Source organism: Acartia tonsa, chromosome 9, assembly GCF_053477335.1.
Source record: "Acartia tonsa isolate MP-2025a chromosome 9, ASM5347733v1, whole genome shotgun sequence".
Lineage (NCBI taxonomy): Eukaryota > Metazoa > Arthropoda > Copepoda > Calanoida > Acartiidae > Acartia > Acartia tonsa.
In genome coordinates this window covers 4,761,443-4,789,383 of record NC_137268.1, presented here as the reverse complement: position 1 = coordinate 4,789,383, position 27,941 = coordinate 4,761,443, and the positions used below count along the sequence as shown (strand labels likewise).

At 32.1% G+C, this 27,941-nt stretch overlaps 2 protein-coding genes across 3 annotated transcripts in view; both read left to right on the top strand.

Moving 5' to 3' along the window:
* Window positions 1-197: 197 nt before the first annotated feature.
* Window positions 198-4,662, top strand: Yeti (yeti). 2 transcript variants are annotated; one of them, XR_013882316.1, is made up of 8 exons: window positions 198-305; window positions 749-832; window positions 1,314-1,618; window positions 2,012-2,338; window positions 2,676-2,755; window positions 3,025-3,101; window positions 4,051-4,238; window positions 4,593-4,662. XR_013882316.1 is itself a non-coding variant. In XM_080171606.1 (7 exons), exons 1-7 carry the CDS (start codon window positions 249-251, stop codon window positions 4,183-4,185), a joined length of 1,065 nt encoding a protein of 354 aa, XP_080027732.1. In that variant the 5' UTR covers window positions 198-248; the 3' UTR covers window positions 4,186-4,563. The 2 variants fall into 2 exon arrangements, 1 of the variants encoding a protein (XP_080027732.1); XM_080171606.1 differs by lacking the exon at window positions 4,593-4,662 and having other exon boundaries at window positions 4,051-4,563.
* The window catches only part of LOC145328054 (uncharacterized), a 38,329-nt gene continuing 15,033 nt past the window's right edge, over window positions 4,646-27,941 (top strand). Inside the window, exons 1-19 of the mRNA XM_080171605.1 lie at window positions 4,646-4,948; window positions 5,444-5,804; window positions 6,075-6,194; window positions 6,635-6,699; window positions 7,171-7,248; window positions 7,813-7,881; window positions 8,107-8,162; window positions 8,581-8,626; window positions 9,719-9,813; window positions 11,327-11,371; window positions 12,026-12,106; window positions 19,136-19,190; window positions 22,283-22,331; window positions 22,542-22,608; window positions 23,418-23,509; window positions 25,233-25,368; window positions 26,000-26,057; window positions 26,447-26,499; window positions 27,368-27,464. Coding sequence (XP_080027731.1) covers window positions 4,667-4,948; window positions 5,444-5,804; window positions 6,075-6,194; window positions 6,635-6,699; window positions 7,171-7,248; window positions 7,813-7,881; window positions 8,107-8,162; window positions 8,581-8,626; window positions 9,719-9,813; window positions 11,327-11,371; window positions 12,026-12,106; window positions 19,136-19,190; window positions 22,283-22,331; window positions 22,542-22,608; window positions 23,418-23,509; window positions 25,233-25,368; window positions 26,000-26,057; window positions 26,447-26,499; window positions 27,368-27,464 — 1,905 coding nt within the window. The 5' untranslated portion in view covers window positions 4,646-4,666. The remainder of the gene's footprint in view (window positions 4,949-5,443; window positions 5,805-6,074; window positions 6,195-6,634; window positions 6,700-7,170; window positions 7,249-7,812; window positions 7,882-8,106; window positions 8,163-8,580; window positions 8,627-9,718; window positions 9,814-11,326; window positions 11,372-12,025; window positions 12,107-19,135; window positions 19,191-22,282; window positions 22,332-22,541; window positions 22,609-23,417; window positions 23,510-25,232; window positions 25,369-25,999; window positions 26,058-26,446; window positions 26,500-27,367; window positions 27,465-27,941) is intronic.

The following is a 27,941-nucleotide window of genomic DNA, read 5'->3' as shown; positions in this document are numbered from 1 at the left end:
AATCTTTGAGACTAGCTTAAAATCAATATTTTATTTTGATTGTGTTTTATAGTTCTTTTAAGTTTCCAAACAGGAAAGTATTAATCTTAACATTAAGAAGGGGAGGGGTATCATTATTTTAGCCAGCTACACGAGTTTCACTTCATTGAAGTACATGATAATCTGTTAATATAAGATCCATGTAATATTGATTAAATATATTCTTAAAACTAATACCTATTTATATATCATAGCTTTAAAAATTGAAAATGTTTGACCAAGAAGAGTTTGGAAGTGATACAGACGACTCGGATTTTGTTCCAGAGGTGTTTTATTTGATCATATAAAAAGAATTATATTACATTATGTATAATATCAATAAGTAGAATGTATGTTAGCCAAATAAAATTAAATTCAAATGGTGAAAAATACCGTAAAATTTCTTTATGTGAAAATTTACTACCTACTGGTTTGGGGAGGGATTATGATCTCACTAACTACAGTTCTAAAATGATATCATACTTACTGCTTTAAAGAAAAAAATCATTTATTTTTGGGTTGGTTGCTTCTAAGTTTATGTTTGGACCGATTCTGTCCTAGAAAATCCTCTAGAGACTGTTGCGTTGCTAAAAATAGGCTTATATATATAATATATTAACTGTATTCTTATTAAAAACGACAAGTGTTAAGCTTACCTAACATTTTATTAAAATCAAATATCAAAATCTTTCAAGTTTCACACACTAAATTTTCTATTTTTATTTGTCAGGGAGAAGGACACGACGCTAGTGAGGAGGAGGCAAGTGGAGATGATGAGAAAGCCATTCACGGAGAAGATTCGGATAAGAAACCTGTAAGTTTACTAAGTAAAAGAATTGAGGTAGCATGGGTTAAACAACTGTATGTTCATGGTGTGGGGACCCTGTGTCGACTTTCAATTGGGTCCTTCAATCAGCCAATAGTGTCGGAAATATTAACACAGTCAAGTCACTAGGTACAAAGGAGCAAATAGCAATTTTCTAGTAAACGCAAAAGGTCCCCTCCACTGAAACCATGTAGTTTTATCGGTTATACATTTATACTTGTACATCTAAAATCATTACAATAGATAGTTGAAAGAGATACATTTAAATTTCAAGTTGACCCAGTATTTGTTAATGTTCTGTGAAAATATTCACAGTTATGATCAAACTTAAATTTGTTGATTTTGAGATTTAATTTCTGTTATAAACATATGAAACTTCTAAATACCTATGTCTTTTTTTCATCAAAATCAGTATAACAATTTTATATTTGAGTCGTATTGACAATAATCTCATTTTACGGTATTTTAGAGTAAGAAAAAGAAGGAGAGAAAAAAGGCTGGAGGAAGCAGCACATTTTCCCGCACCCCAGCCGACAATTCAACTGCCGAGGACTGGAAAAAATTTGATAATGAAGTTCAAAAAGAATTGAATGATAAGAGTGAAGCAGAAAGAATTGACTCCCTTTGGTCGGCATTTAAATCTGATGTTGATAAAAGTAAAACAGCTGTGACTAAACCTAAAACTGTTGAAGCTATTAAAATAGATACCAATACACCCAGTGAAAATAAATCCTCCTCAAGTAATCCTGCATCTTCGACGAAACCATCTTCAAGGTGAGAATTATGGTTTTTGTTTTTCATATTTTTTTCTCTTCACCTAAAAAATATTTCGGAAATACTTAGGTATAAATAAATAGGTATATAGATATTTATTTAATAAGATGTCTAGCTGCTCTTCGCCTAGCATCGAGGGGCGCAGAAAATTAGCCTAGAACTGTCCTAAAGGCTTATATTTATTAATGAAATAGCCTTAAACCATCCCGGAACCTACCTATGTCAAGCTTCCTTACAAAAGTCAGTCGAGTCAATCATTATAAAAAAATTGGCTTCAGACCGAAACCCGTACTACTTTATATAATAAGTATTATTTATGAATGAGCATATTAAATATCTAATTCCTAACCATGTGATTGTATTACCTAAATCTCGAAATCATTTTTCTTTTAGATTTGGCTCCTTATTTGACCCTACACCTTTGCCTTCAGAAGAAAAAAGTTCATCCTCAACCACCAACACAAATACGGCAACATCATCATCAAAACCGAAATCTCGTTTTGGTTCACTTTTTGATGATGACAATTCTTCCAAAACTGAAAGCAAACCAAGTGATAATGATTCTGTTGATGTTAAAAGTGATGAAGCTAAAGTTGCTGCAGGTGATAAAATAGCTGTGACAAAAGTTTATGATTTTGCTGGTGAAATTGTGAAGGTGACTAAAGAAGTGGATGCAAATTCTAAAGAGGCAAAAAAGTTTTTGGAATCTTCTTCTACCAGGCATATTTTACGATCGATTGACCCAGACACTTTCAATTTTAGGGAAAGTTCCAAAAAAAACAAATATTTTTCTTTAAGAAAGGGGTGGGATTTTTTATAAAGCTAATTTCTATTTGACACCACTCCTCAAAATAATTAAAACGGGTTTTAAAGAATCTCCCACTGTTAATAACAGCCATTAAGTTTTCACAGCTAATGAAATCTTTCAATGCAGTTGCAGACAGATAAGTAGGCAACGCAACCTGTTTTAGATTTGGAAAAGAATATAAAAATCACGAAATAAAAGCTAGGTACCTACAAACTTTATTTTATAATTGTAAAATAAAATTGATCCTAGTACCGAGGAGGAGCACCAGAGTGGTGGTGAGGGTGCAAAAAGAAAAGTGGGTGGACTTGCAAGTGTTGTTGGTAGCATAGGTAAACATTTCATTATTATTAAGACAAAATTTATGTGATGATAATTAGAGATGGCAATCCGTCAAATTTTTGGACCGGATTCGGATTCTTACAAGAATCCGCCAAAAAAAAGGCGGATTCTCGCGGATTCCGGATTCTTATACCTAGTGCTTTGCTTAACAGGCACTATTTAGAAAAGCACCGTTTTACTTTATCAATCTAAGAACTATAAGATAATTTTATGTTTCTCTGATAAATTAACAATTCTCAAAAAATATATTTTATTTTAGGGAAGAAAGCAAAGATGGGATGCCTAGATAAATCCAAGTTGGATTGGAATCAGTTTGTACAAGAAACGGGCATCAAGGCAGGATTTAAATTCTTTAAATTGATTTTTTTAGTGTTTTACACCTTGATCACGGTTCTGTTAATAAGCAGGGAGATAGGGGACATTGGGCTTTTTATTACACTAGTCCCCAAAGTTTTATAATAACGTTTTCTTATTCGTTTGCTTAACAACTTTTGGGACTGTGATTGGTTTGTTTATTTAGTTGAGTTTCTTAACGTTTCAACAACTAATTAAAATCTACAGAAGGGGTAATTTTGCGTATAATCATTTGGGATGTACATTAAGAGGGGGGGGGGGGGTTAATGCAATCATCTCGTAATCAATGTATAAATGGCACTTCGAATTCGAATTTCGATCTGTAATCCTTGGTAGGTGTATTTTCCCTAAATCGAACAAAAACAAATAACGGCCAACAGCTGGCGGCTCAGTTGTTTAGCTATTTTTTGGGCTATTTTCAATGCAAATCATCACGAAACCTATCTCGACATAATACTATTTGCTGTTCCAAAACGTTTTCAAACGGTTGTAGCCGGTAGTTGCTGGTACTAGAAATCTAAAAATGTTTTTTTTTTGTATCATTTCACATGATTTAAAGCCGTAGTGGTGGCCGTCGCCACTGCCACTGCTGCCAATAAAACATGTAAGACAAGTTCAAAATATTTACAAAACCTTATGTAAAAGTAACATGATGTCTGTCTATCTGTCCATTTTTCTATGTGTCTGTGTGTACTGTAGTCCAAGACCGTTGGACTGATTTGTTTCTCCTTTTTAACTTTTAGCCATGGAAGATTAATAACTAATTTTAAGATTTTAAAGAAAGGTTCCTCCCCTCCTCCGAAGAAAATTCGCCACTAAAAAAAAATTTTTTTCTTTTTTAAAATGAAAATTGAAATTCCACTTTCCCTTTTATCAAGTGTCCCTAGAGGCCTTTAGTAATGCATAAGGAATCTAAATTTTAATTTAACAGGAGGAGTTGACCACCTTCAACAAGGGAAAGGAAGGCTATGTGGAGAAACAAATGTTTTTAGAACGGGCAGATGTCAGACAGTTTGAAATTGAAAGAGCTGCTAGAGAAAAAACAAGAAAATCATTTATGAAATAAAAATACTCCATTTTTACATTTATATTATATGTACCTAATTAATGTATTAAACCGTTAGTTACCCAACTAGTTTCAAAAATAAGCATACACTCATTTACTTATCTTTCAAAGGATTTAACCGTTTAATAGAAAAACTTCATTCTAACATATTTTTATGACTGGTTCGCATTTTTATATGAAAAAAAGTCTTCTAACTATCTTTAATTCCAGTCGAATAAACTCAATCATAGCTCACCTATTGCATTGGATGGACAGACAGACCAAGTAAGTTTGATAGGCTGAGTAAATGCTGTATTCAACAGTCTTGGGAATCACCACAAAAAAAAATATTTAACATTTACAGTCATTGAGACAACCTCGTTCCTCATAAATTGATTGACAGACGGACATTTTGAATCATTAAGTAGCTTTATTTATCATTGAAACAATGACTTTATAGTTAATGTATGTACATATCTCAGATTTTTTCTATATTTTCAGAATGAACGAGCAAGAAAATGATAACGTATCTGCAAACAAAGTTAGTGATGTTATTGAAAATAATGAAAAATCCGCCAATTTAGTTGAAGAAAAATGTTCGAGTACATCAGCTGATTCTATAGAAACAAATGAAACAGAAGAACTAATCTTAGATATGGAGCCTAATCAAGAACAATCCAGTAGTGACAATAATAAAATTGTTAGTGAAGATGTTATTAATAATACTAGTGAAACTGAAGAAAACTTGAAAGATGAAGAAAACTTGACAAACGTTATATTAGAGGTTTTTAATTTTTATTTTTTAGGCTTATCTATAACTCAATGACAACTTCATTTCATAATGTATATTATATAAATCCGTTGCAAATTTAGACATAAAACAGTACCTAGGTATTGTGTTTATTTTTAAAATCCATGAAGCATACCATTACCCATTTCTCAGATATTCTATTGCTTGTAAAAACCTCCAATTAAATTTGTCATTGTATGTGACTTTTACTGTTAAATGTCTTTATCTTAAATACCTATTTACTTATGTATTTGTGAATATTTATTATTTAAAATCTCTCGAATAGCTAAAGAGATAATCACCAAGGACCGAAAAACAGAGGTCACCCACCAAAGAGTATGAGTATGAGCTATGGCATTTATCAGCTGTTTTTTTGGGGGCTTACAAATATTTGTAATTATATTCTTGGATTTCTATAAATGAAGGAACAGTTGCTCTTTTCATTTTAAAGGCAAAAGTTTCATGAAACTAATCATAATTAAATTTTAGGAAGTTAAAGAAAAGTCAGATGACACTAATGACCCAACAGAAATAGAAGATGAATTCACAGCAGCTTCAGACAGCCAAAGTGTAAATAGTCAAGATAACTCTGAAAATAATAAAGATACAAACTCTGAATCTAGTCAATCTGAGAATGATGAAACATTAATTAAAGACAATAAATCCAAGGCATTAGAAGAAAATAATACTGAAGCAGCGAATAACTCTACTGACATGAAAGATAATGAAGCAACTGACAACCGTACAGACAAAGACGATAATAAGGAAAGGACAAGCAATGACTCATCAAGTGAAATGGAAGTTGACACTGAAAATGATACTCAAGACAAAATAGAAACTCCAACACAAGGATTGCAATTTTAAATTTATCTTCTTTAATTTTTTTATCTTTTAGTGGAGTATCAGAGATAAACTTGTATTTTCTATCCAAGGAAAACAACAATTTTTTGCTTAAGTCTCCATGATCTATTTCTGTCTTGCCAATAATTCATGTGGCTTAATTGTTTTTTTTTTCTGAAAATACTCCTAGGTACCTTTTGAGCTCAAATTGAAGAGTACTTTTTGAATAGGTATAACAGTAAAAATGCATCATTTTATTTTAAAATTGCTTAATATTTAGACACAAACCAAATTGACTTGCAAACAAACCTATCCGCCAAAGATTCTACTTTGAACGCCATTATTGACATTGAGAATGCTGAATTTGAAATGGTTGATGTCTTACCAAATTCTCTACAGGATTATATTCATTTTTTAGATAACAGTGAATTTTTTATTTAAAGTAATGCACCTCTTGATAAAATTTAAAGTTTTAACCTGGCGTATCCTTTACTGGTGTCTAGTTAAGCACTGACACATAAAGTAATTTGAAAATATGGGTGGGGTGGGATCTTTTGTTTATTAGTCATTTAGATTAGATACCGTTTTATTGGACACTGCTACGACGCAAGTTTTGGCACTGAAGGTATATATAGGTCCAGCCGGGTTAGGTAGTGTTACTATTACGAAAAAAAATATCTCCAACTTAATTTCAATTTGAAAAATATATATATTGGGGGGAGGGAAAGGAGGAGGGGGTCAGTTCTTGATGGGCAATTAGAGAAAAAACACCCTTAAACTTAAAGATGGAAAATATCTTAGCTCTTGTCATCTGTAAAAATAAATGAAATTATTGCCAGGGTCCTGATTCTGGAACAATTAAGGTGGAATCTGGAATCCATACTGTTAAACTTGAAATACTACAGGCAATTGATTTTCCTTGTTAAACGTAATAAAGTTGAAGTTTAAAGGGGATGTAATAGTTATTTATATCGTATGATAGGCAGCTTTCCGTAGATATTAAAATGAAAATCATTAGATTGAAGACAGTTTTGTGATTTTTATTTTATTATTCGTAGAATATTGTCTATATGGTATACATGATTTTTGTATTATGGCTGAGTGAGAACCGGTTATAATCCAGTGAAAATTAATCGGTTTTGAAACCATACTGAATAAAAACATTATTTACTTATTGTTTCAATTTCAGATTGCTTTTATTTAATGATTGTTTTTTGCTAAAAAATAAATATTTCTTAATCCCCATCTCGGACATTAGGCATAAAAAGAAAAAAATATTGAATATTATTATTACCTCACCCAGCGATCTCTTATCATATGAATATTGTATTTTCTGTCAAAATAGGCCAATAAACAAGGACAAATATTATTTTTAGCAGCCAAACACGTCAACTGGTGTGAAAGAAGAATATTTAGCGGAAGACGACAACAATATTGTTGGTATCATTTCTGGGGTAAGTTTGTTTATAAACAATATTGCAGGGACAAAATGGCATATACAATGGCTGAAGAATCAATGTACACCCCCTATGTTGATAGACAAAATTACCTACTTATTTCGTAAAATTAGTGGTTTAAACGTCTGAACACTCAACTGAATAAACCACCAAATTTGTTAAGCTAACGAATAAGAAGACGTTTTATAAAACTTTGGAGACTAGTGTAATAAACAATTAATTCTCAATTCTTTAATAGTTATTTCTCGCATCGTATTATAAACAGCTTTCCGCGGATATAAAATGTACAATTATAAGATTAAAACCATTTGTTTAGCCCCAAGGTGCCGAAGGCACGGGCTAAAAAACTGGTTTTAATCTTATGATTGTACATTTTTATATTCGTAGAAAGCTGGATATAATACGATGCTAGCCATAGTTTTTTCGTATGGATGAGAACCGGTTCCTATCCACCGGATTCGAATGGATACGAGAAAACAATAACCACATTTCAAAAAAATCTTCAAAATAGAATTTATACAACGACTAGGTATAAATTAATCAAGTTGAATTATATTTAAGGTTGACAGTCTGCATGATGTTCTTGAAGAAGATCTAGGGGCTGGTGGAGCGCCAGTTATTGACGTCAAGGTGAATTTTTAATAAAGTTGCTTCGAAACCGATTGATATCTGCTGGATTAAAACCGGTTTTCAGCCACACAAAAAAATCATGTATAGAATCGTATTACAGACAATTTTCCACAAATTGAATTGTAATATTGAAACCAGTGTTGTTAGACCGGGTCTTCGGTCCCACGGTGCTAACAATGTTCTGTAGTATTTCATTATTTACTTTATTACCTATTGTTTATTCAGGTGAAAATTGAAGAGTATGGAAAACCAATATTTAATGTGCAATCAGAAAAGAAAAAGTAAGTTTTCTTTATTAAGTTTTGATCACGGAAAAAAACCTATCAATTATACAAAGAAGTAATGTTTTTGTTTGTAGCTTAAGATTTGGATGACCACTGAACCGATTGAGTTCCTTATTTTACGGAAGCTTAGGCCCCTTGATGGCTATAGGGCATAGGCTGTTTAATTCTTATATCTTAGTTTGGTTTCAGGCTATTTTCCTGCTACTTTCCTTACTACTTCGAATAAATAGCTCCTAGATGCTAGGAGCGCCGCCGCTAGTTAAGTGTTGAAATATAGAAAAAGAAAGCAGTAATCATATAACACAAACTGATTAAGTTCTCCTTTTAAATAGGTCCGGGATGGTTTTAGGCTAAATAAAAATTAGTTTAATATTTTATTTTACATAACTATGTTATTAACAAAATTTATTTGTAGGTCATTAAAAAGAAAGAAGTATGAAGAGATTGTTATCGACATGGATGTAAGTTTCATTTTAATTTTCATAAATTTTGTACTAACTAGCGGCTACGCCCCTATAGGCCTCTAGGGTTTCTTGTGTTGGGGGTGGGGGGGTGGGGGGGGGTCCCATCCACTACCTATGAGAATCTACAAGAAGAACCATAGGGTTCAGCGGCTAGCGAAAACATAGGGGAAAGAATCACAGACTCGGACATCATGTAATTGTTTTATAAGGATTGCTTGAGACTACATTTAAAATCTGCTTGCAACATTTATTGAAAGGTTATTCTTTACCTAAGCCTAACGTAGCATAAAAAGTTTTTGCCCAAAGTTTCCGTCTAGACTATCAAAAGGGGTTTAGTAAAATAGTTTTTATTTAGTAGAAATATCCAGATCTGATTCATATTAAACTTATAAACTTATTAGATAGGTAAATACTAATAGGTTTCAGTTAGATGTAATGTGGTATTGGGCGGGGAGGGGGGAGGCTAATTATCAAGAATGTATTGAGGATAAAATTTTACTGAAATGTTAATTGTTAAGCGCTCTCTTTCTCATAAAGTGGTTAACATTTAGACTACATTCACTGACCAAGAAGACATGGCTCTGCATGCTCTAGATAATAATCTATTATATTTAGACTGCATTCACTGACTAAGAAAACATGGCTCTGCATGCTATAGATAATAATCTGTTATATTTAGACTGCATTCACTGATCAAGAAGAAATGGCTCTGCAAGCACTAGATGATAATCTATTATATTTAGACTGCATATACTGACCAAGAATAGATAAAAATCTATTATATTTAGACTGCATTCACTGACCAAGAAGACATGGCTCTGCACGCCGTAGATAATAATCTATTATATTTATACTGCATTCACTGACCAAGAAGACATGGCTCTGTACGCTCTAGATGATAATCTATTATATTTATACTGCATTCACTGACCAAGAAAACATGGCTCTGCACGCTCTAGACAATAATCTATTATATTTAGACTGTATTGTTTGACCTAGAAGACATGGCTCTGCATGCTGTAGATAAAAATCTAATACATTTAGAATGCATTTACTGACCAAGAATAGATAATAATCTATTATATTTAGACTGCATTTACTGACCAAGAAGACATGGCTCTGCACGCTCTAGACCTACTCAGCCCTTATGATATTCATTTCATCTCTAATCATTTATCCAAAAGGTCAGTAATCTGTTATCCTCTATCTATAATACAAAGTAGAACGATGTTTTCTATCTGTATGTATGTCTGAAGCTTAAGATTTCAGTAAATACACAGGCTAGGGGATAAGCTATTAGTGTACTGAAACGGGAATAAATTGCCAATAAGAATGTTAGATTGTAGACAAGTTGAAAACTATTTTGTTGTGTTAACAATTTTTACTTTCAAAATTATTATAAATGTAATTTTGTATAAATATGATAAATTCTTTTGTACAGTAGACCACATTTTATTTTATTACAGTCCATTTGTCCAAAAAGGTCTTTAGCCCTGGGTTGACGTAGGTTTTAGTAGCGAAGATACTCTGTAATTCGATATGTCCGACTGTTACGCTTTGGGAGAATCCTGAATTTCTCTGCTGCTATTCATGATGGAAGACTTCATTTTTTTTTGTGAAGATTCCCTATTCCAAGAAGCACCCAGTATTTGATATACTTTAACAGTTGATCTTTTAGTCATGCTACTATTACAAGTTTATAAAATATCTATGAAAGGTTTCGTGATCTTTCAATTTGTTACACATTAATTTTGATTTATGACCACTGAACATTTCCTCTTACTTTGTCCAAATGTCATTGTCCATCCACGATTTTTGTTTGTACTTTGCTCCCTATGGATGTTGCCATCCTTATTTCATCCTAATATTAATCAGTCTTGTTTTATGACAGACATACATATTTATATTTTAGGTCAAAAAGAAATATTATTAAAAGCGAAGCTTTTCTATAATTAGGGTCCGTCCGTCCGTAACGGATAGCTTTTTTCGTTAATTTAACATGTTAGAATTGTCCTATCGATTTCAAACTTTGCATGGTGATTCCTGCAGTAGTTAGGTACGATTTAGAAAGCGTAGCAACTCTATAATCATTACCAAAATGTCCGTACGTCCATTACACATGTTGATTTTTTAAAACTTTTTAACAACAAATTTTTATATGATCTAATTATCCGATTGATCTGATTTTTTGTATATTGATTCCTGGGACAACAAAGTACAATATTATAAGCGAAGCAACTCTATAAGTAAGCCCTATAAATGTAAGTATGTCCATAAACATTATTCTGTATCAAGCAGTTTTTCAACAAATTTACTTACAATTTTGCATCAACTCTCATACATTTATATTCTGATTATTCAGTTTTGACACTATTCAAGTGTTAATGTCCGTTTGTCCTACCGTTTCAGCGCTTCGCTTTTATGGATGTTGTCATCCTTGTGTTTAATTTATTTTTTACCAAATTTTATGATTATTACCTAGGTATGAATTATTATTTTGGATCATGGAAAGAAAACAAAGTTTCGTCGTATTTTCTCAGTAGCTTTCGATAGGTTATTTTAGGTTAGGTAAATGTTGATGATTATCCCGCTGGGCTAGAGCACCCCGCAGGGGGTAGAAATAGGAGAACAGCTACTGTGAAAATACGACAAAAACCCACTACTTCGTTTTCTTTCCATGATCCAATTCTTTTTTAGAACATCACGAGAGATTGAGAAACGTTTAGACGATAATGTATTCAGGAACATAATGATATTTTAATTTTAAAATTGTCATTCATTAAAAATGAATTAATTTGAATATTGAACGTATCAAGTGCAATCATGTACAATGGTTGCGACCCTGTCAAAGTGAATAGGTAAAATAAGCTATAAAGTAAGATATTAGAGGGACAGGGGTTTAAAACGATATGTTCACGGTTTGGGGTAATCTGTGCGTGCCGACTTTCAATTGGGTCTTTGAATATCAGGCCATGGCGACGGAAATATACAGATAAGTCCTTTAAAAGAGCAGAAAGCAGTTTGCTAGCAGACGAAAAAGATCCACACCTCTAGTAGAACCAGGTAATTGTCTGGGTTATACATCTATACATTTATTAAATAAGCCATGAATTATATGTACTTTTAATAGCCAATGCAATGTTATTAAATAAAGTAAATTAAGATCGAAAGGGATCATATTAAGGGTTGATGACCTTACAAGATAGGATATAGAATACGTGGATATATTAGCAGTGGAAAATTTGTCGTTAATTAAGGATGCTAATATGGACCTCATTTATTGGACAGTTCCTTCGTCCAGTAGGAATAATAATACATCTATTTATATAGCGAGAAATATTCCTGCCGTTAATTTTTCTCAAGGGTAAATTATTTATAGATCATTATTTGAAATAGAAAGAAGCATTTTCTGTATCAGAAAATTCCCGCGTTTTTGTTCTGTATGACCTTCTACAACAATAAAACTGTCAAATTCAGGAAATTCATTCTTATTACCAACCTATTCTTTTTTATGTTAATTTTTATACCGTGCTAAGGTGAGTAAAAATTATATTAGAGTAATTTGTGGGGGATGGGGTTAAATAACTGTACGTCCCCACACCCGTGGACCCATATGCCGACTTTCAATTTGGTATTTGGAAATAACAGCCAATAGAATCAGGAATATTAACACAGCCAAGTCGCTTCACTACTAAAGAGAAGAAAGCAATTTGCTAGCAGACGAAAAAGGTCCCCAAGAACGTGGCTAGGTAGTTGTCTGAGTTAAACATCATTATTTATTACATTTGATGTATTAAAATGTTCATGGTTGTTCTCATGTTTTATCTGTACCTAAGACTCTCGCTACCCGCTGATCCGATACGTTTTTTCTCTGGGTAGCTTTCATTGGTCCTTGGAAGGTTTTGGGGAGGAAACCACCTCTAATCGAAGAGAAATCGCCACTAGAAAAGAAATTCGGGTTTTTCTGTTTAATATTAATTTCACTAGAGCTACAATTTAAGAGAAGCTTGTATTTGTCCTGGACATCTATCAAGTAGTTTTGTGTGTGTGTCTTGGGGGGGGGGGGGGGGGTAGTATATCAGATATATTGCCCCCCCCCAAAAAAAAAAATAATAATCTATCCTTTCCCCATTCACACTATTTAACCTACTCAAAGGGGTAGTTTCACGAAATGCATTTGAACTTAATCTATAGTGAACCGCATATTTTTTTCTAGTTAATGGGTTAAACAACATTTATTTACTAAGTATATTTGCGATTACTTTTATTTAATAGATTTTTCCAATTTTTAACATTTACAAAAGGGCCTGCACTATTGCTTCAAGATCCATGTCAGATCTATATAGGAAATAAATGTCTATAAACAAGCTCAAGTTTTCCAAAGAATAAATGTTTAAAACTCATAGTGCTCCAATAATCCATAATAAACTCTCATTGCCCAGAACAATAAAACCCAATATTTTACTTTATTAAGAATAAATTATTTTTTTTTATTTCATCTTGCTATTTACATAATATTGAAGTATTTTATTACTATTCTTAAAAAAGAAAATTTAAATTCATAATATAGTAAATTTAAGAAAACTTAGTTTTAAAATGAGTTGATTCTAGCGCCCCTCCCTAATGTGTCCAAATTTTGAAACAAAAATTAAAAACATTTTAACCCTTTCCTGACGGTTATATAAAAATATATATTGGAAAATAAATTCCGTAATTTAAATTGCATTTTTGAAAGAATGAAAATGGCTTTATTATAAATACGTATTTGAAGATTAAATTAAGAAATCAAAAGAAAATGGAAGAAAAAGCAAGTTAGAGAGAGTTTTTTTTTAAAAACAAGAAAGCGCTAAGGCAGAATGTTAATACGTTCATGGTATCAAAGGCTTTTATTATAAAATAAATAACTAAAATCAGCCGGACAGAAATTCTAACGTAGGTAGTTGAACTTGAAGTAATCTTTATGTGTAAGTTAATATATTTATCTCTTTCTATTCTAAATGCATAAGAATATTTTAAACTAGCGGATGTGTACCTAGCATCCAGGTGCTCTCAATTAAAAGAGGCAGAAACAGGCAAGAAAAAATAGCTCAAAACCATCTGAAAATTAAATAGCCTAATACCATCATGGGACCTATTTAAAGCTTACCTAAAATAGAGAACCCAATTGCTTCAGTAGTTATTGAGATCTTAACCTTCATAAAAAAAAGTGGAAAAACATATTTTTGCAGACAGACTGACGGGCCAATTGAGATGCAGAGTAGATGCTCATCACCCTGTAAATTTTTACCAGGGAAAAATTCATCTTTCTATCAATCAAATGACAATCAGAGCATTACCAATAGACTGACAGACCAGGTAGATTATATAATGGATGCTTATTTGTAAAGGAGAACCATATCGATTCTGCGTTTATAGAGATCTTTTAGTACAGACAGACACACACACACTGAGATCCTTTTACTTTATTTTAAGGACTATAGGCTAGACTTCTATTTTCAATAGAAGAAAAGGAACATTTCCCTTCAGAAATTGATGTCATCTGGAGGGTTACAGACAGACTAACCGACTAAATAAGGTAGAGAGTAGATATTCATCTATCAGGAAAATCTTCTCTAGAAAAAATCAGTCGTGATCGTCTATCTACTTTATAATTTGATAAATAAAATTTTTACATTTTAAATTAAATGCCTTGCAGGGTATTTCCGACAGGCTGATGGAATAAGTAAATCACATATTGGATGCTTAAAGGTATATGGTATATTCTCAAAAATTAAAACCGTCTATCTTTAATAGCAGATGGTGAATTATGTTTTACCCTCAGACGGACATTTCTAATTAAAGAGGTGCTTCGCGTAAAAAATATTATATTTAATAAAAAAGCAAGGTCAGTTAAAGTGAGGATTAGGGTGCTTTCCCATAACGAGTGCATATCGAGCATTGAAAATACACTTCCATATTTTATAAATAAATTGTAAATTAGAAGGGATAGTTTTTTTTTGCATCAGCCTAACTCTTGCAGGGGGCCCTAACCCACCAAGGTTTACCCTTGATGTGCCCTTACTCTTGATAAGATATTAACTATAGAACATATAGAATTTCTTAGAAATTTTAAAGCTAAACAAGGATGACATCATTTATTTAGTCCTTAGTAAAGCTAATAAACATGGAAATCTTTACAATAGAATTTATATAATATCTTTGATAGTAGATGCATATCAAAGCATTCCAACAGACGGAGGGACAAAGTAAGTTCATCAGTATGGGGATGTTTTTAATTCCAGCTATTGATCTTTTATAAATGAAGAGAAATTTACGTTTACTTCTTTACGGTTTCTTTCAGACAGACAGACAGACATTTCAATTAGAGTACCAAGAAACATATGATAACATCCATAAACTTTGTGAAGTTCATAAAAATCTAATAAAGTAGACGGACAATATAATATGGTTAAAACATTAGATGTCAATAGAAATAAATACAGTAAACTTAAAACATAAAATACCATAAAATCTAATTACTAAAACTTTAGCATAATGGACGGACTGACTGACAAAGTTAATTAAATATATATGATGCTTTTTAGTCAGCGAAATCCTCACAGACAAATTTGCTTTTCATTTTTAATTTTAAGTAAATCATAATTCTGATTTTGTACCAGACAGACATACAAAGTTCAAGTAAGATTTGCTTAAATATTTTTTAGTACGGATATCCTTTCCAGTACGGATATTTAATATTCTCAAGAGCATTACATACCAGCGAACAACGTGAGCTGTAGGCTAGTATAGCATATATTTGAAATAAATTCAATTTTCTACCACGTAGTTTTTAAAATATCAAGACTTGAAAATTGTCTTTGTTATATATGCAATTCAAAAATACGATTTTGAAGTCTTGATATTTAAAAAACTACTTGGTAGAAAATTGAAATTCTTTCAATTTTATGTCATATAAATGTAGTTTAACAATTTAACCAGGATAAAATATGCGGTTCACTAAATTAAGTTTAAATGCATTTCGTGAAACTACCCCGTGAAATTACCCCTACTTTATGATGCTTTTTAGTCAGCGAAATCCTCACAGACAAATTTGCTTTTCATTTTTAATTTTAAGTAAATCATAATTCTGATTTTGTACCAGACAGACATACAAAGTTCAAGTAAGATTTGCTAAAATATTTTTTAGTACGGATATCCTTTCCAGTACGGATATTTAATATTCTCAAGAGCATTACATACCAGCGAACAACGTGAGCTGTAGGCTAGTATAGCATATATTTGAAATAAATTCAATTTTCTACCACGTAGTTTTTAAAATATCAAGACTTGAAAATTGTCTTTGTTATATATGCAATTCAAAAATACGATTTTGAAGTCTTGATATTTAAAAAACTACTTGGTAGAAAATTGAAATTCTTTCAATTATATGTCATATAAATGTAGTTTAACAATTTAACCAGGATAAAATATGCGGTTCACTAAATTAAGTTTAAATGCATTTCGTGAAACTACCCCTTTAGTTTAAACCAGACAAAAACATTAGTATAGGATATGCATAAATAAACACCACATGCTTGCAGGGATCTAAAGGTATAAGACAATGGCCGATAAAGGGAAAAGTAGGTTGCGGGTACAATCCGTAATGGTTGTGTGTTAAAGTTAAAAACAGTAGTAGAACGATAAAAAAAATGTTAATTTAAAAAAAAAAATTTTTCTAAAGTTCTTTTCAATAAGAAATACACATATTTAGTGAATATTATCGTTTTACTACTACTTCTAGGCCTAAAAACACACACCCCTTTACGGATTTTACCCGCAACCTACTTTTCCCTTTATGTACATCTCCAATGATAATACACGAAATAACCACTTCTATAGATTACAATTAGTGTTTGAAATGTTTGGATTCTAAAATTACTGAACAAATTGATCAAAGTTGAGCCAATGAATAAGAAAACGTTATTATATAGAACTTTGGGGACTAGTGTAATAAACAGCCCAATGTCCTCTCCCTCCCTGACATACTTGGGGTATGCAGCTACGTCATCATTGATATATATTCTGTGTATGTATATAGCACCAGGGAGTAAGGGAGGGGACAATTAATCGAATATTTAATTTTTAAGAGTCTCAGACTTTGGGTACTGGCTTAAAGGGAATGTGCACGAATTCAGTAGGTTCTGACTGACTTTGGGTACTAGCGCATCAATGCCCCGCTAACTAGCTGAGTTAATTTGAATATAGCAGACAGAAAGGATGGCTGGTTTTACTAAATATTTTTTCCCAAGAAAATGTCATTTCATATATAGAAACTCTACTGTGATATTTATGTATTACACAATCTAAGAACCCCTTGAATTTAGGTTGCAGTTAAAAATATATAAGAAGGGTTGACGAAGTTCTAAACACGATTTTTCTAGTGATTACAGAATGTTTACTACATTGTGATGTATTAGTAATTTAATTTTCAAGTGAATGATTTTTTTCTTAGAACTAATTTTGTTCTAAATTATATTACCATGATCCCCTTACAATTTTGGTCAAATTAAATCTGGTTTTCATTGATTTTCAGTGAACCCTCTTAAATTGAATTAATTGCCCATTGTCCCCTCCCTTACTCCCTGATATAGCACACACACATACACACACAGACATACAAACACACATGTATGTATATAACCCACATGCTTACTTCACATGTACATTGTTTCCAACTTGATAATATTTATGCAGTATGAATTTGAATCATAGCATTTTTAGAAATACAGTTTTCAATGTATTTTTACTAATATTTAGTTCATGAGATTTTGCTTTGATTACTAGAAAAGGCTGGTTTTAAAAATGCCTTTTTTTAAACCAGCCATAAATGATCTTAGCTAAAAAAAAAAAGTTATAGGACTGGAATTTTGTCTGGCAGATAGACGCCATTTTTTACATTTTCACCACGATAAGGTAGTTGACTTCCCTTTTTTTTTGCAGATGATCATATCCCCCTTATGTAAATTTATTAAAAATTGTCAGGGATTTAAGGGGATAAGACAATGGCTGATAAAATTCTGTACATCCCCAATGATGATAAACAGAAATACCCCTTCTGTAGATTACAAATAGTGGCAAAAACGTTTGGACACTTAACTTAATGAATCAACTGATCAAAATTCAATAAAAGTCCCCTAAAGCCAACGAATAAAAAAAAACGTTATTTAGGACTAGTGTAATAAACAGCTTAATGTACCCTTCCACCCTGAAAGGGTGTACATATAGTTTCCACCCCCCCCCCCCCCCCCTCTGGTACTTTCTTGGTAAGATGGATGATTTAAATATAAATGTGTTAACAATAACAAAAAACTGTTAGTAAACTGTGCTAAATATATTAGACTAAAAGAATTAGATTCGTTTTTCACTGGTTTTTACCACAGGATTAAGATTTTACTAACTTAAACATATAAAATATTCGGTGTTATTTTTTTAAACCAATATTTTAATTGACCCCTCCCCTTCTCTCTATTTGATAAGATATGGTTCTAGCTATAATCTGCTATACTTTTATAATTCTTACCTAATAATCATTAAAAAGGCCTTTATTTATTTATTTTGAAACATTATTAGGTATAAGCTCTCAAACTATTTAAAGCCTATGAATTCATGTATATTCCCAATGATGATACACAAAGAGAGAGGTCATTTTCTAGTAAATCCCGTAAAGGTGTGTGTTATAAGGCCTAAAAATAGTAGTAGAACGATAAGGTGCTCTATATATTTGTATTCCCTATTGAATAGAACAATAGGGAAATTTTTTTTTTTTTTTTGATAACCGTACCTGGAATATCTTTAAAAAATACGAAATTTTTATCAAACGCTTTGTTTGGCTCAAACTGACAAAAATTAAAAAAAAATATAATTATAATAATAATGTTTTCTATAGGTACAAGGTAAAGGTTAAGAACAATCTATACCATTAAACAAAGGAAGAAGTCATTCTTTACAGGTTGGTTTATTATAATTATATTTTTTTTATTTGTGTCAGTTTGAGCCAAACAAAGCGTTTGTTAGAAATTTCAAGATATTCCAGGTACGGTTATCAAAAAAAAAAAAAAAATTTCTTCCCTATTGTTCTATTCAATAGGAAATACAAATATATAGAGCACCTTATCGTTCTACTACTATTTTTAGGCCTTATAACACACACCTTTACGGGATTTACTAGAAAATGACCTCTCTCTTTATCCCTTATGTTGATTACTATTAGTAGTTAAAACGTCTGGACACTCAACTAAGTGAACCAACCAATCAAAATCAATATTAGTCCCAAGGGTTGTTAACTTTTAAGCCTAAAATAAAAAAAACGTTATTATAAGACTTTTGGGACTAGTGTTTTAAAAACCACATTGTCCGCTCCCTTGCTGTCTATAAGCACAACAAAGAACATTTCGCCAAACTTAAGTCCACTCAGAGGCCATAGCTCAATTGTAGGTAAAGTTTAGAATGAATGAATGTTGTATCCAGAGCTCTTGTCAACATAACTGAAAAACTGTTTTCTCTTCTAATCTGTATAAACAAGGCAGGAAACACCATACAACAACAATAAAAGTTTCAAATTTAATGTAGCCTTGACTTAATAAACGCGTTTGATGAAATGACCTCTTGGTGTCTATGTGACGTTTCGGGTACAAGTCCTCTCAATGCTATCTTGAACATAGTCTGCGTGTGAATTGCAGTGTAGTGCGCTCAGTCGCCGCCCAAGGTTTTAAGTAAGGTAATACCAAACAGACACCAACTTTTTGATTGCACGATACTTGTTTGGAAGTACTAACTGTATGGTAATGTTTGAACCAAGGCATTCCCGTAACTAAAATTTGTCATCCATCTGTTCTATGAGCAGTAGAAACATTTTTCAATGTCCTTAGTTTTGACGTGGTTTTGAGGCGAAATTCGATTACATCATCCCCAACGACTAGCAGATGCGCTACGTTTTAAGCCACAGTCGCGCCTTCTTGATGAGCATTAAAGTTATATTTTCATCCTATTATATAAAGTAGTAAGCGTTTTTTGTCTGTCCCGAAGGATCTCGCTAACCGCTGAACAGATATTGTTCTCATTTACAGTGAAGCTTCTTATAGGTCCTGGGAAGGTTTTAAAATATTTTAGGGGAGAGTGTCTTCACCCCCCTCCCCCCCCCAAAAATATTTTTGTACTTTTTAAAACTTAAATTTAAAATGGGATGAGATCGACTTTTCCCTCCTACCTTAAGTGCCCCTAGAGGCTTCTAGGGGCGTAGCCGCTAGTGAACTTTTAAAGCAATGACTAGCGCATAATTTTACATTTTATTAAAACAATATTTCGTGTACAGTTTTCTTTTTATTTGTAGCACCACTGTTCTCTCTTTGTACTACATCTATTTTAATTTTATGCTTATTTTGGTTTATATTTTTTATAAGAGCTCGGCTTAGCGTCGTATAAACAGGGGATTTTCTCCATTCAAAACAATTTTTAAAATAACCAAAACAAAGATTTCCCCATACTATATACGATGGCATCATAAATCTTGAGAAGGAAATAACAACAACAAAATGACCCCCAAGAGCTAAATTGCTTATTTGGGCCTTTTAAAGTCACAAATCATAACCTTAATTGGCTTTATTTTCCCACCTCCTCAAGTGCTCCTAGAGGCTTCTAGTATGCGTTACCGCTATTCTTTAAATAAAGTAATAATGTTAAGATTTCTATATTTAGAAATTATTTAATCACATTTCCGTTTCCCACCTCAGTTTATGATTTGTTACTGTATACTATGTATCAGTCTTTCGGAGCCGGGCGCCGTAAGCCGCCATATTTTGCTGGAGCCGGAGCCGTAATTTTCGGTAAAAAACGGCTCCGGCCTAGATCAATAAAGATATTTTTTATAAATTATAACTTGGTAACTCTGTTTTGCCATGTGCAAATACCCTTTTTAAGTATTTCAAGTCTATTTTTATCAAAAATTGAACTTTTAAAACCTTCAAAAGTCAAAAATAAAAAAATATTTGGATCATGGAAAGAAAACAAAGTCATTCCTAATTAGGACAGAAGTCACTGGAAATTGAACTTAGGAAGGCTACTTATGTCCTTCATCTAACAAAATCTAACTTAAGGGAGGTGACTTATGTCCTTTGTCTGACAAATTCTTACATTAGGAAGGCTGCTTATGTCCTTCATCTTGCAAAACATAGCAAATTCTTGCAAAACATAGCAAATTCTTGGAAAACTTAGCTTTTCTGTCCTTCACATAGCTAATTCTTGCAAAACATAGCAAATTCTTACAAAACATAGCAAATTCTTGCAAAACATCGCAAATTCTTGCAAAACATAGCAAATTCTTACAAAACATAGCAAATTCTTGCAAAACATTGCAAATCCTTACAAAACATAGCAAATTCTTGCAAAACATTGCAAATTCTTACAAAACATAGCAAATTCTTGCAAAACATAGCAATTTCTTACAAAACATAGCAAATTCTTGCAAAACATAGCAAATTCTTACAAAACATAGCAAATTCTTGGAAAACTTAGCTTTTCTGTCCTTCACATAGCTAATTCTTGCAAAACATAGCAAATTCTTACAAAACATAGCAAATTATTGAAAACATTGCAAAATCTTACAAAACATAGCAAATTCTTGCATCAAAGGTCCCAAACTCAAAAACAAATTTTCAGCGCAGAATGTTTTGCAAGAATTCGCTATGTTTTGTAAGAATTTGCAATGTTTTGCAAGAATTTGCTATGTTTTGTAAGAATTTGCTATGTTTTGCAAGAATTTGCTATGTTTTGTAAGAATTTGCTATGTTTTGCAAGAATTTGCTATGTTTTGTAAGAATTTGCTATGTTTTGCAAGAATTTGCTATGTTTTGCAAGAATTTGCAATGTTTTGCAAGAATTTGCTATGTTTTGTAAGAATTTGCAATGTTTTGCAAGAATTTGCTATGTTTTGTAAGAATTTGCTATGTTTTGCAAGAATTTGCTATGTTTTGTAAGAATTTGCAATGTTTTGTAAGAATTTGCTATGTTTTGCAAGAATTAGCTATGTGAAGGACAGAAAAGCTATGTTTTCCAAGAATTTGCTATGTTTTGTAAGAATTTGCTATGTTTTGCAAGAATTTGCTATGTTTTGTAAGAAATTGCTATCTTTTGCAAGAATTTGCTATGTTTTGTAAGAATTTGCAATGTTTTGCAAGAATTTGCTATGTTTTGTAAGAATTTGCTATGTTTTGCAAGAATTTGCTATGTTTTGTAAGAATTTGCTATGTTTTGCAAGAATTTGCTATGTTTTGCAAGAATTTGCTATGTTAATTAGCTATGTGAAGGATCAAAAAGCTAGGTTTTGTGAGGTGAAGGTAGGCTACTTATGTCCTCAATCTTGCAAAATCTTTGTTCAGGGAGGCATGTTATGCCCTTCATCTAACAAATTCTCACTTAAGGAAGGCTACTTATGTCCTTCCTAGGAAGGTGACTTCTGTCCTAAATTAGGAATGACTTTGTTTTCTTTCCATGATCCAAATATTTTTATGGGGGAAAAAATATGTCGAGTTTTTCTTGATTTTAGGTTGTAGCCGGAGCCGGAGCTGCACCAAAATCAAACGGCTCCGAAACGCTGCTATGTATGGTTGTTTTGAATAGAAATGTGTACATCCCGAAGACATACCAGAAGTTACAATAGACTACCAGGAATGGATATGTAATGTACTTGGATATATTGACAGTGTTAATTTTTTTTTCAATTTAGGTTTCTATTTATTGGTCAGTTCGTTCATCCAGTTGGAGGGGAGTGGATGTGGTACAAGGGGTGTATGGGGGTATCATTATTTTAGTATCGCTTTATTGGAGTACATAAAAATGTGGTGCAACATCCAAGTACTAACTTATCGATTGCACCAGGGTTCTTTCAAGTTTGGTATTGATCTGAATGAGCTAGTGGAGTTTATCAATGAAAATGCGCCTGACAGGTAATTTGTACATTTTTTTATCCGCGGACAGCTGTTCTGATACGATGCGATGAATTACTATTACAGTATGGCTTTGAAACCGATGAATATCCGTTGGATTAAAAACGGATATCAGCCATACTAAAAATTATATATAGCATCGTTATATATTAAGTTTTCTACAAATATTAAAATAAAAACCATAAACTTAATACAGTTTTCGTTAGCCTGGGCTAAAAAAACTGGTTATTTTAATATCCGCGAAATACGATGCGATAAATAAGTAATAACCGCGCAATAATGTAGTAAAAAAGTTAAATTCGAAACACATTAAGTAAAAAAAATATCATTAAAAGGTTAAAAATAAACAGACATTCATAATTTTTTGTAGAAAAACACAAAAAGGAAAAGATCAAATGTATTAAATAAATACCTACTTAAATTTTAACTCAAGTTAACTAAAAAATTAATATGTTTTAGGTATCCTTAGTTTATCATTATCTGAAACTTTTTTCCATGGAGATCTATTTGTATGTAATTCAGTGAGGGAGGAAGGGGACATGGGCTCTTCATTACCATAGTTTGTAATAACTTTCTTATTCGTTGAGTGAACAACTTTGGAGACTTATTTTAAATTTTGATTGTTTGGTTTAATAAGTTGAATGTCCAAACGTTTCAAGCACTAAATGTTTTATAAAGAAAGAGTAAATTTGTGCATCATCATACTCATGGGGTATGTACATCAATTTATCGGCCACGGTCTTATCCCTTTAGATCCATGAATTTCAGTAATTTAATTTGTTTGCCCTAAACTAATTTTGTCTGTTTAGGTGGAAACCTGACCTGTTTATGACTGTAGAAAAGTTGGAGGAGATCCTAGTCACATCCAAGCTCAGCTTTCACAAATACGGAACTTCAATAGGTAAACATTTTCGCTCGATTTTAATCGATTCTGAGCAATATCGGATTCAGAAAAAAAAATATGGTAGGACAATTATCTGTTTTGTTGGCCCGGGCCTACGCCCCCTTGGGGCAAACTAAATTGGAAGTAATTTTTCGGCTGCGCCCTCAGAATCTAAGGGCGTTGTCTTCAAAGAGGTCAATAAGACAGGGGCATAAAAATAAACAATTTTAGGGCAGAAATCTAGAATAAAATATCCTAAACCATCTCTGGACATATCATGTGAAGCTTCCTTGAAAGATAAACTCAATCAGTTTATTGGTTATTGAAATATTAAGCTCCAGACAAAAAGAAACCTTACAACTTAATATAATAGGATGCTCGCAACTGCTGTCATCTGAGACTTGATATGCATAATACAAATCTTTTCCGACTGGCAATAATTTTTACTGTTTAAACATTTTCTATACCTATGACCTTTCCCTGCAAATAAAATGTACAAACTCTAGTAAGATTTAGTATAATTATAATTCCATGTATCATGTACAGTACAATGTCAGTGATCTAAAGGGATAAAACATGAATAGCCGATAAATTGATTTACATCCCCAATAAGGACACACAATAATAACCCTTCTTTAGATTACAATTATTGGTTGAAACGCTTAAACACTCATCTTAATGAACCGACCAATTAAATTTCAATATAAGTCCCCAAAGCTGTTAAGCTAACGACCAAAAAAAAAAACGTAATTATAAAACTTTGGGGGCTAGTGTAATAAATAGCTAATACCCCTTTCCTCCCTGATACAATGTACATTAAACTTGAAAATCATCAAAACAAAAAAGGATTTTGTTCTAGCTTAAAATCTAAAGATAGATAACCATGACATTTTTTGTATTTACATGATATTTTAAAATACTAGGTTGCCAAACGTTTGAAGCTATTTTTAAATAGCTCTTCTATATTATTAAAGTGTTTCATAGCAAAATTCTAAATATTTTCAATTATTGCATCGAAACCGATTAATATCTACTGGATTAGAACCTTTTCTAAGCTATACTGAAAAATCATGTTTAGCATCGTATTACACACAATTTACACGACTATTAAAATAAAAAGCATAAACACGGGCCTCGAAAAACTAGCTTTAATGTCATTTTTTATTGTTATATCCGCTGAAAGCTGAAAGAAAACAGCGTTCTGCGGATAGAGAAATTAAAAATAACAAGATTAATCTCAGTTTTGTTAAAAAAAATATCCTTTGTTATATAAACAGATCTATAGTATATAGATGTATATACAGAAAACTACCTCCCTTCCTTTTTAAGTGACCCTTTTCGTCCGCTAGCAAATTGTTTTCAGCTATTTGGCTGTATTGGTATTCCCGTTACCATTGGTTGATTTTCAAAGACCCAATTGAGAGTCGGCACAAGGTCATAGCGATAGGAAAATACAGTAATTTAACCCTTTCTCCCTTTAGTGATTTGCGCTATTACATTAATCCCCAAAATTTTATAACATTTTCTTATTCATTGGCTGGCTTTACTTAACAACTTTGGAAACTTTATTGAATTTTGATTGGTTGGTTCATTAAGTTTAGAATCCAAACGTTACAACAACAAATTGTAATCTAGAGAATGGATAATTTTGTGTATTATTATTGGGCATGTACATCAATTTATCGGCCATTGTCTTATCCCTTTAGATCCCAGCAAGCATGTAGTGTTTATTTATGTATAGGTCATGTGTACAGCAAGACTCCGAAGCCCCGGGTGCAACACAAGCTGAAAAAACAAGAGAACCCCATGAAGGTGATCAAGGGGGGAAGGTTGCAGACGGATCCCGAACACGATACCACCATCATCAAACTAGTCAGGTTGGAGATAATACATTTAAAATATTGTCAATGTTTAGTTGTAGATAAGTCGGTTTTAATGATTCAAAAGGGTGATAACACCATTTGTCATTGGGCAAGGGACTCAGGGCTAAAGAAAAAGCTCGTAAAATCGGATGTTTTTTTATTGAACTCTTCCTTAATCGTTCCTTGTCCTTTATATAACATCTCATTTTCTTTAAAAAACCCATACTTTAAATTATATTCTTACAGTACTTTTTAGGTATAAATCTAAAAATTAAATAACCTAAAAGCATCAAGACACCTTTATATCAAGCTTCCCTTCATTCGAAATCTCAGTAGTTATCGAAATCTTAAGCTACAGACAAAAAAACCTAACCTCCTTATGCAATAGGCTTAAATATATCAGGTATCTAAAGGGATAAGAAAATGGCCAATAAATTGATGTACATCCCCAATGATGTTTCACAAAAATTTTCCAATTGTTGAATACTATTATTAATTGAAACGTTTGAGAACTCACTTAATAAACCAACCAACCACAATTTAATACAAGTCCCCAAGGTTGTTAAACCAACGAATAAGAAAACGCTATTATAAAATTTTGGGGAGTTGTGTAATAAACACTAAACAGCCCAATTTCTCCTTTCAGTGCTGTTGGACAAAGATGGGACACAGTGTTGACTTTAATGAATGAAGCTTATGGAAAGGTATATTTTACTTACTTAGATGATAAAGAACAAGGATGACAAGGATCATCCATAACACATTGAATATTAAAAAAATAAAATTACCTGGTTGGTATTTTATAATAGTTATTTATCACATCGTATTATAGACAGCTTTCCGCTTCAAAATAAAGAATTAAAACCAACTTTGTTAGCCCCGAAGGGTCGAAGGCCCGTAGCTAATAAATTTAGTTTGATATGATTTTTATATTAGTATTCCTGGAAAAGTGTCTGTAATACGATGATATACATGATTTTTTATATGGTTGAGAACCGGTTCTAATTCACCGGATATTAATCGATCTCGAAGCCATACTAAAGCCAAATATTTTAAAGATTTAACGTATTATAATTCATTGATTATTTTTCAGATAAAAGCACAAGGGTATAAATGGACCGATGAAAAACTACAAAAAGTTATCAAGTAAGAACCACTTAAGAATGAATTTATATAGGCTTATAACTTCCGAACTAAAGTACATTCCCAAGTAAAAACTAAATATGTGGGGTCAATTTATACATACGAAGTTTGAAATAGATAAGTTTATTCTAACAAGCCTAAATTAAAGAAAACATGTTACCTAGGGTTGGCAATCCGGATCCGGGATCCGGAATCCGCCCAATTTTTGGGCCAATTTTGGAATCCTAATCCGGATCCAGAATAGCGGATTCCGGATTCTTAATTGGTATGCTAAAATTAGCGTCTTGAGTTTTTTCTTTCAACTCTCACTTTTTGAAGGAAAAAATTATCATCATTACATATAAAATTTTTTTAAAAATCTGGTTCGATTCTCGGAAGTGAATTATAGAAAACACCAAGAACATTAATTTTTAGGACACATATATAGCACTTAATTTTTTTTAAAAAGCCTTTAAAAATACTGCTAGAATCCGGAATCCGAATCCGGAATTCGCCAAAAATAAGAATCCGGAATCCGCCACTTTTTTGACGGATTCTTTTAAGAATCCGGAATCCGAATCCAGCCCAAAAATTCGACGGATTGCCATCACTAAATTGTTACCTTTTCTCAATGTGCACATTGCACAATGCGCCCTCTATTCTGATTAAAAAATTAAGTTGGGGCGGGGGAATTTTTTTAGGCTACCCAGTACCCATTATAATCTAACCTTATTAAAAGTAATAAACAAAATATGAAAATTTAAAAATTTAAAATTAATGGGGGGGGGGGAGGGAGGTTGGCTTCTGTGCTCAAATAGGCATTTTGAGGGAAACCACCGAAAACATACTTGTATTACTTTTGCAATGTTTGTAATAAAATATTTTCTTTCAGAGATCATTATTTATGTTACCTGGATGACAGAAAAACAGAACCTTTCACAGAGGATGAAGACAAATGTCTACTTTTTCTTCATAAATTCTTTTTCACGGTAAATAGTTACTAAGTTAGATATAAAATCAAATATCTAACAAGAAAGATATAGGATTAGAAGTCTCTAAAATTTTTAAATTACGTTAAAGATAATTGTGTTTTTAAAACTTTAAGTATAACTTACTGTCTAATGTTGAGATAAAATCAACCTTATTCGACGTTCACTCAAAGCCCAAAAATAATGGACTTAAAAGTGTATTAAACTGTATATAAGACATTTGCAAATATATTGATACCATTAATTTGCCTTTTAGATAGAAAAAAGTATGTTTTTTTAATATTTTTCTCTTGCTACAAATCAAATTTCAAATTTGAGTCACCAAAAATGCTAAACTAATTTTTGCTCTAGAAGAATCAATTTTTGGAGTTAGAAAGTGCTTAATGCCTCATTTTAATCGCCTGGCATTGCTTTATAATATACAGGTAATGACTTGGTTTTTTATGGAACAGCTGACTAAAAAATCGAGGTTTTGTG

Bases quoted from the DNA above. Each gene is read 5' to 3' on its own strand.
- Yeti (XM_080171606.1), top strand. From the start codon at position 249: ATGTTTGACCAAGAAGAGTTTGGAAGTGATACAGACGACTCGGATTTT. The intron at 1,619-2,011 runs GTGAGAATTATG...TTTTTCTTTTAG, and splicing joins TCGACGAAACCATCTTCAAG to ATTTGGCTCCTTATTTGACC. The intron at 2,756-3,024 runs GTAAACATTTCA...ATTTTATTTTAG, and splicing joins AAGTGTTGTTGGTAGCATAG to GGAAGAAAGCAAAGATGGGA.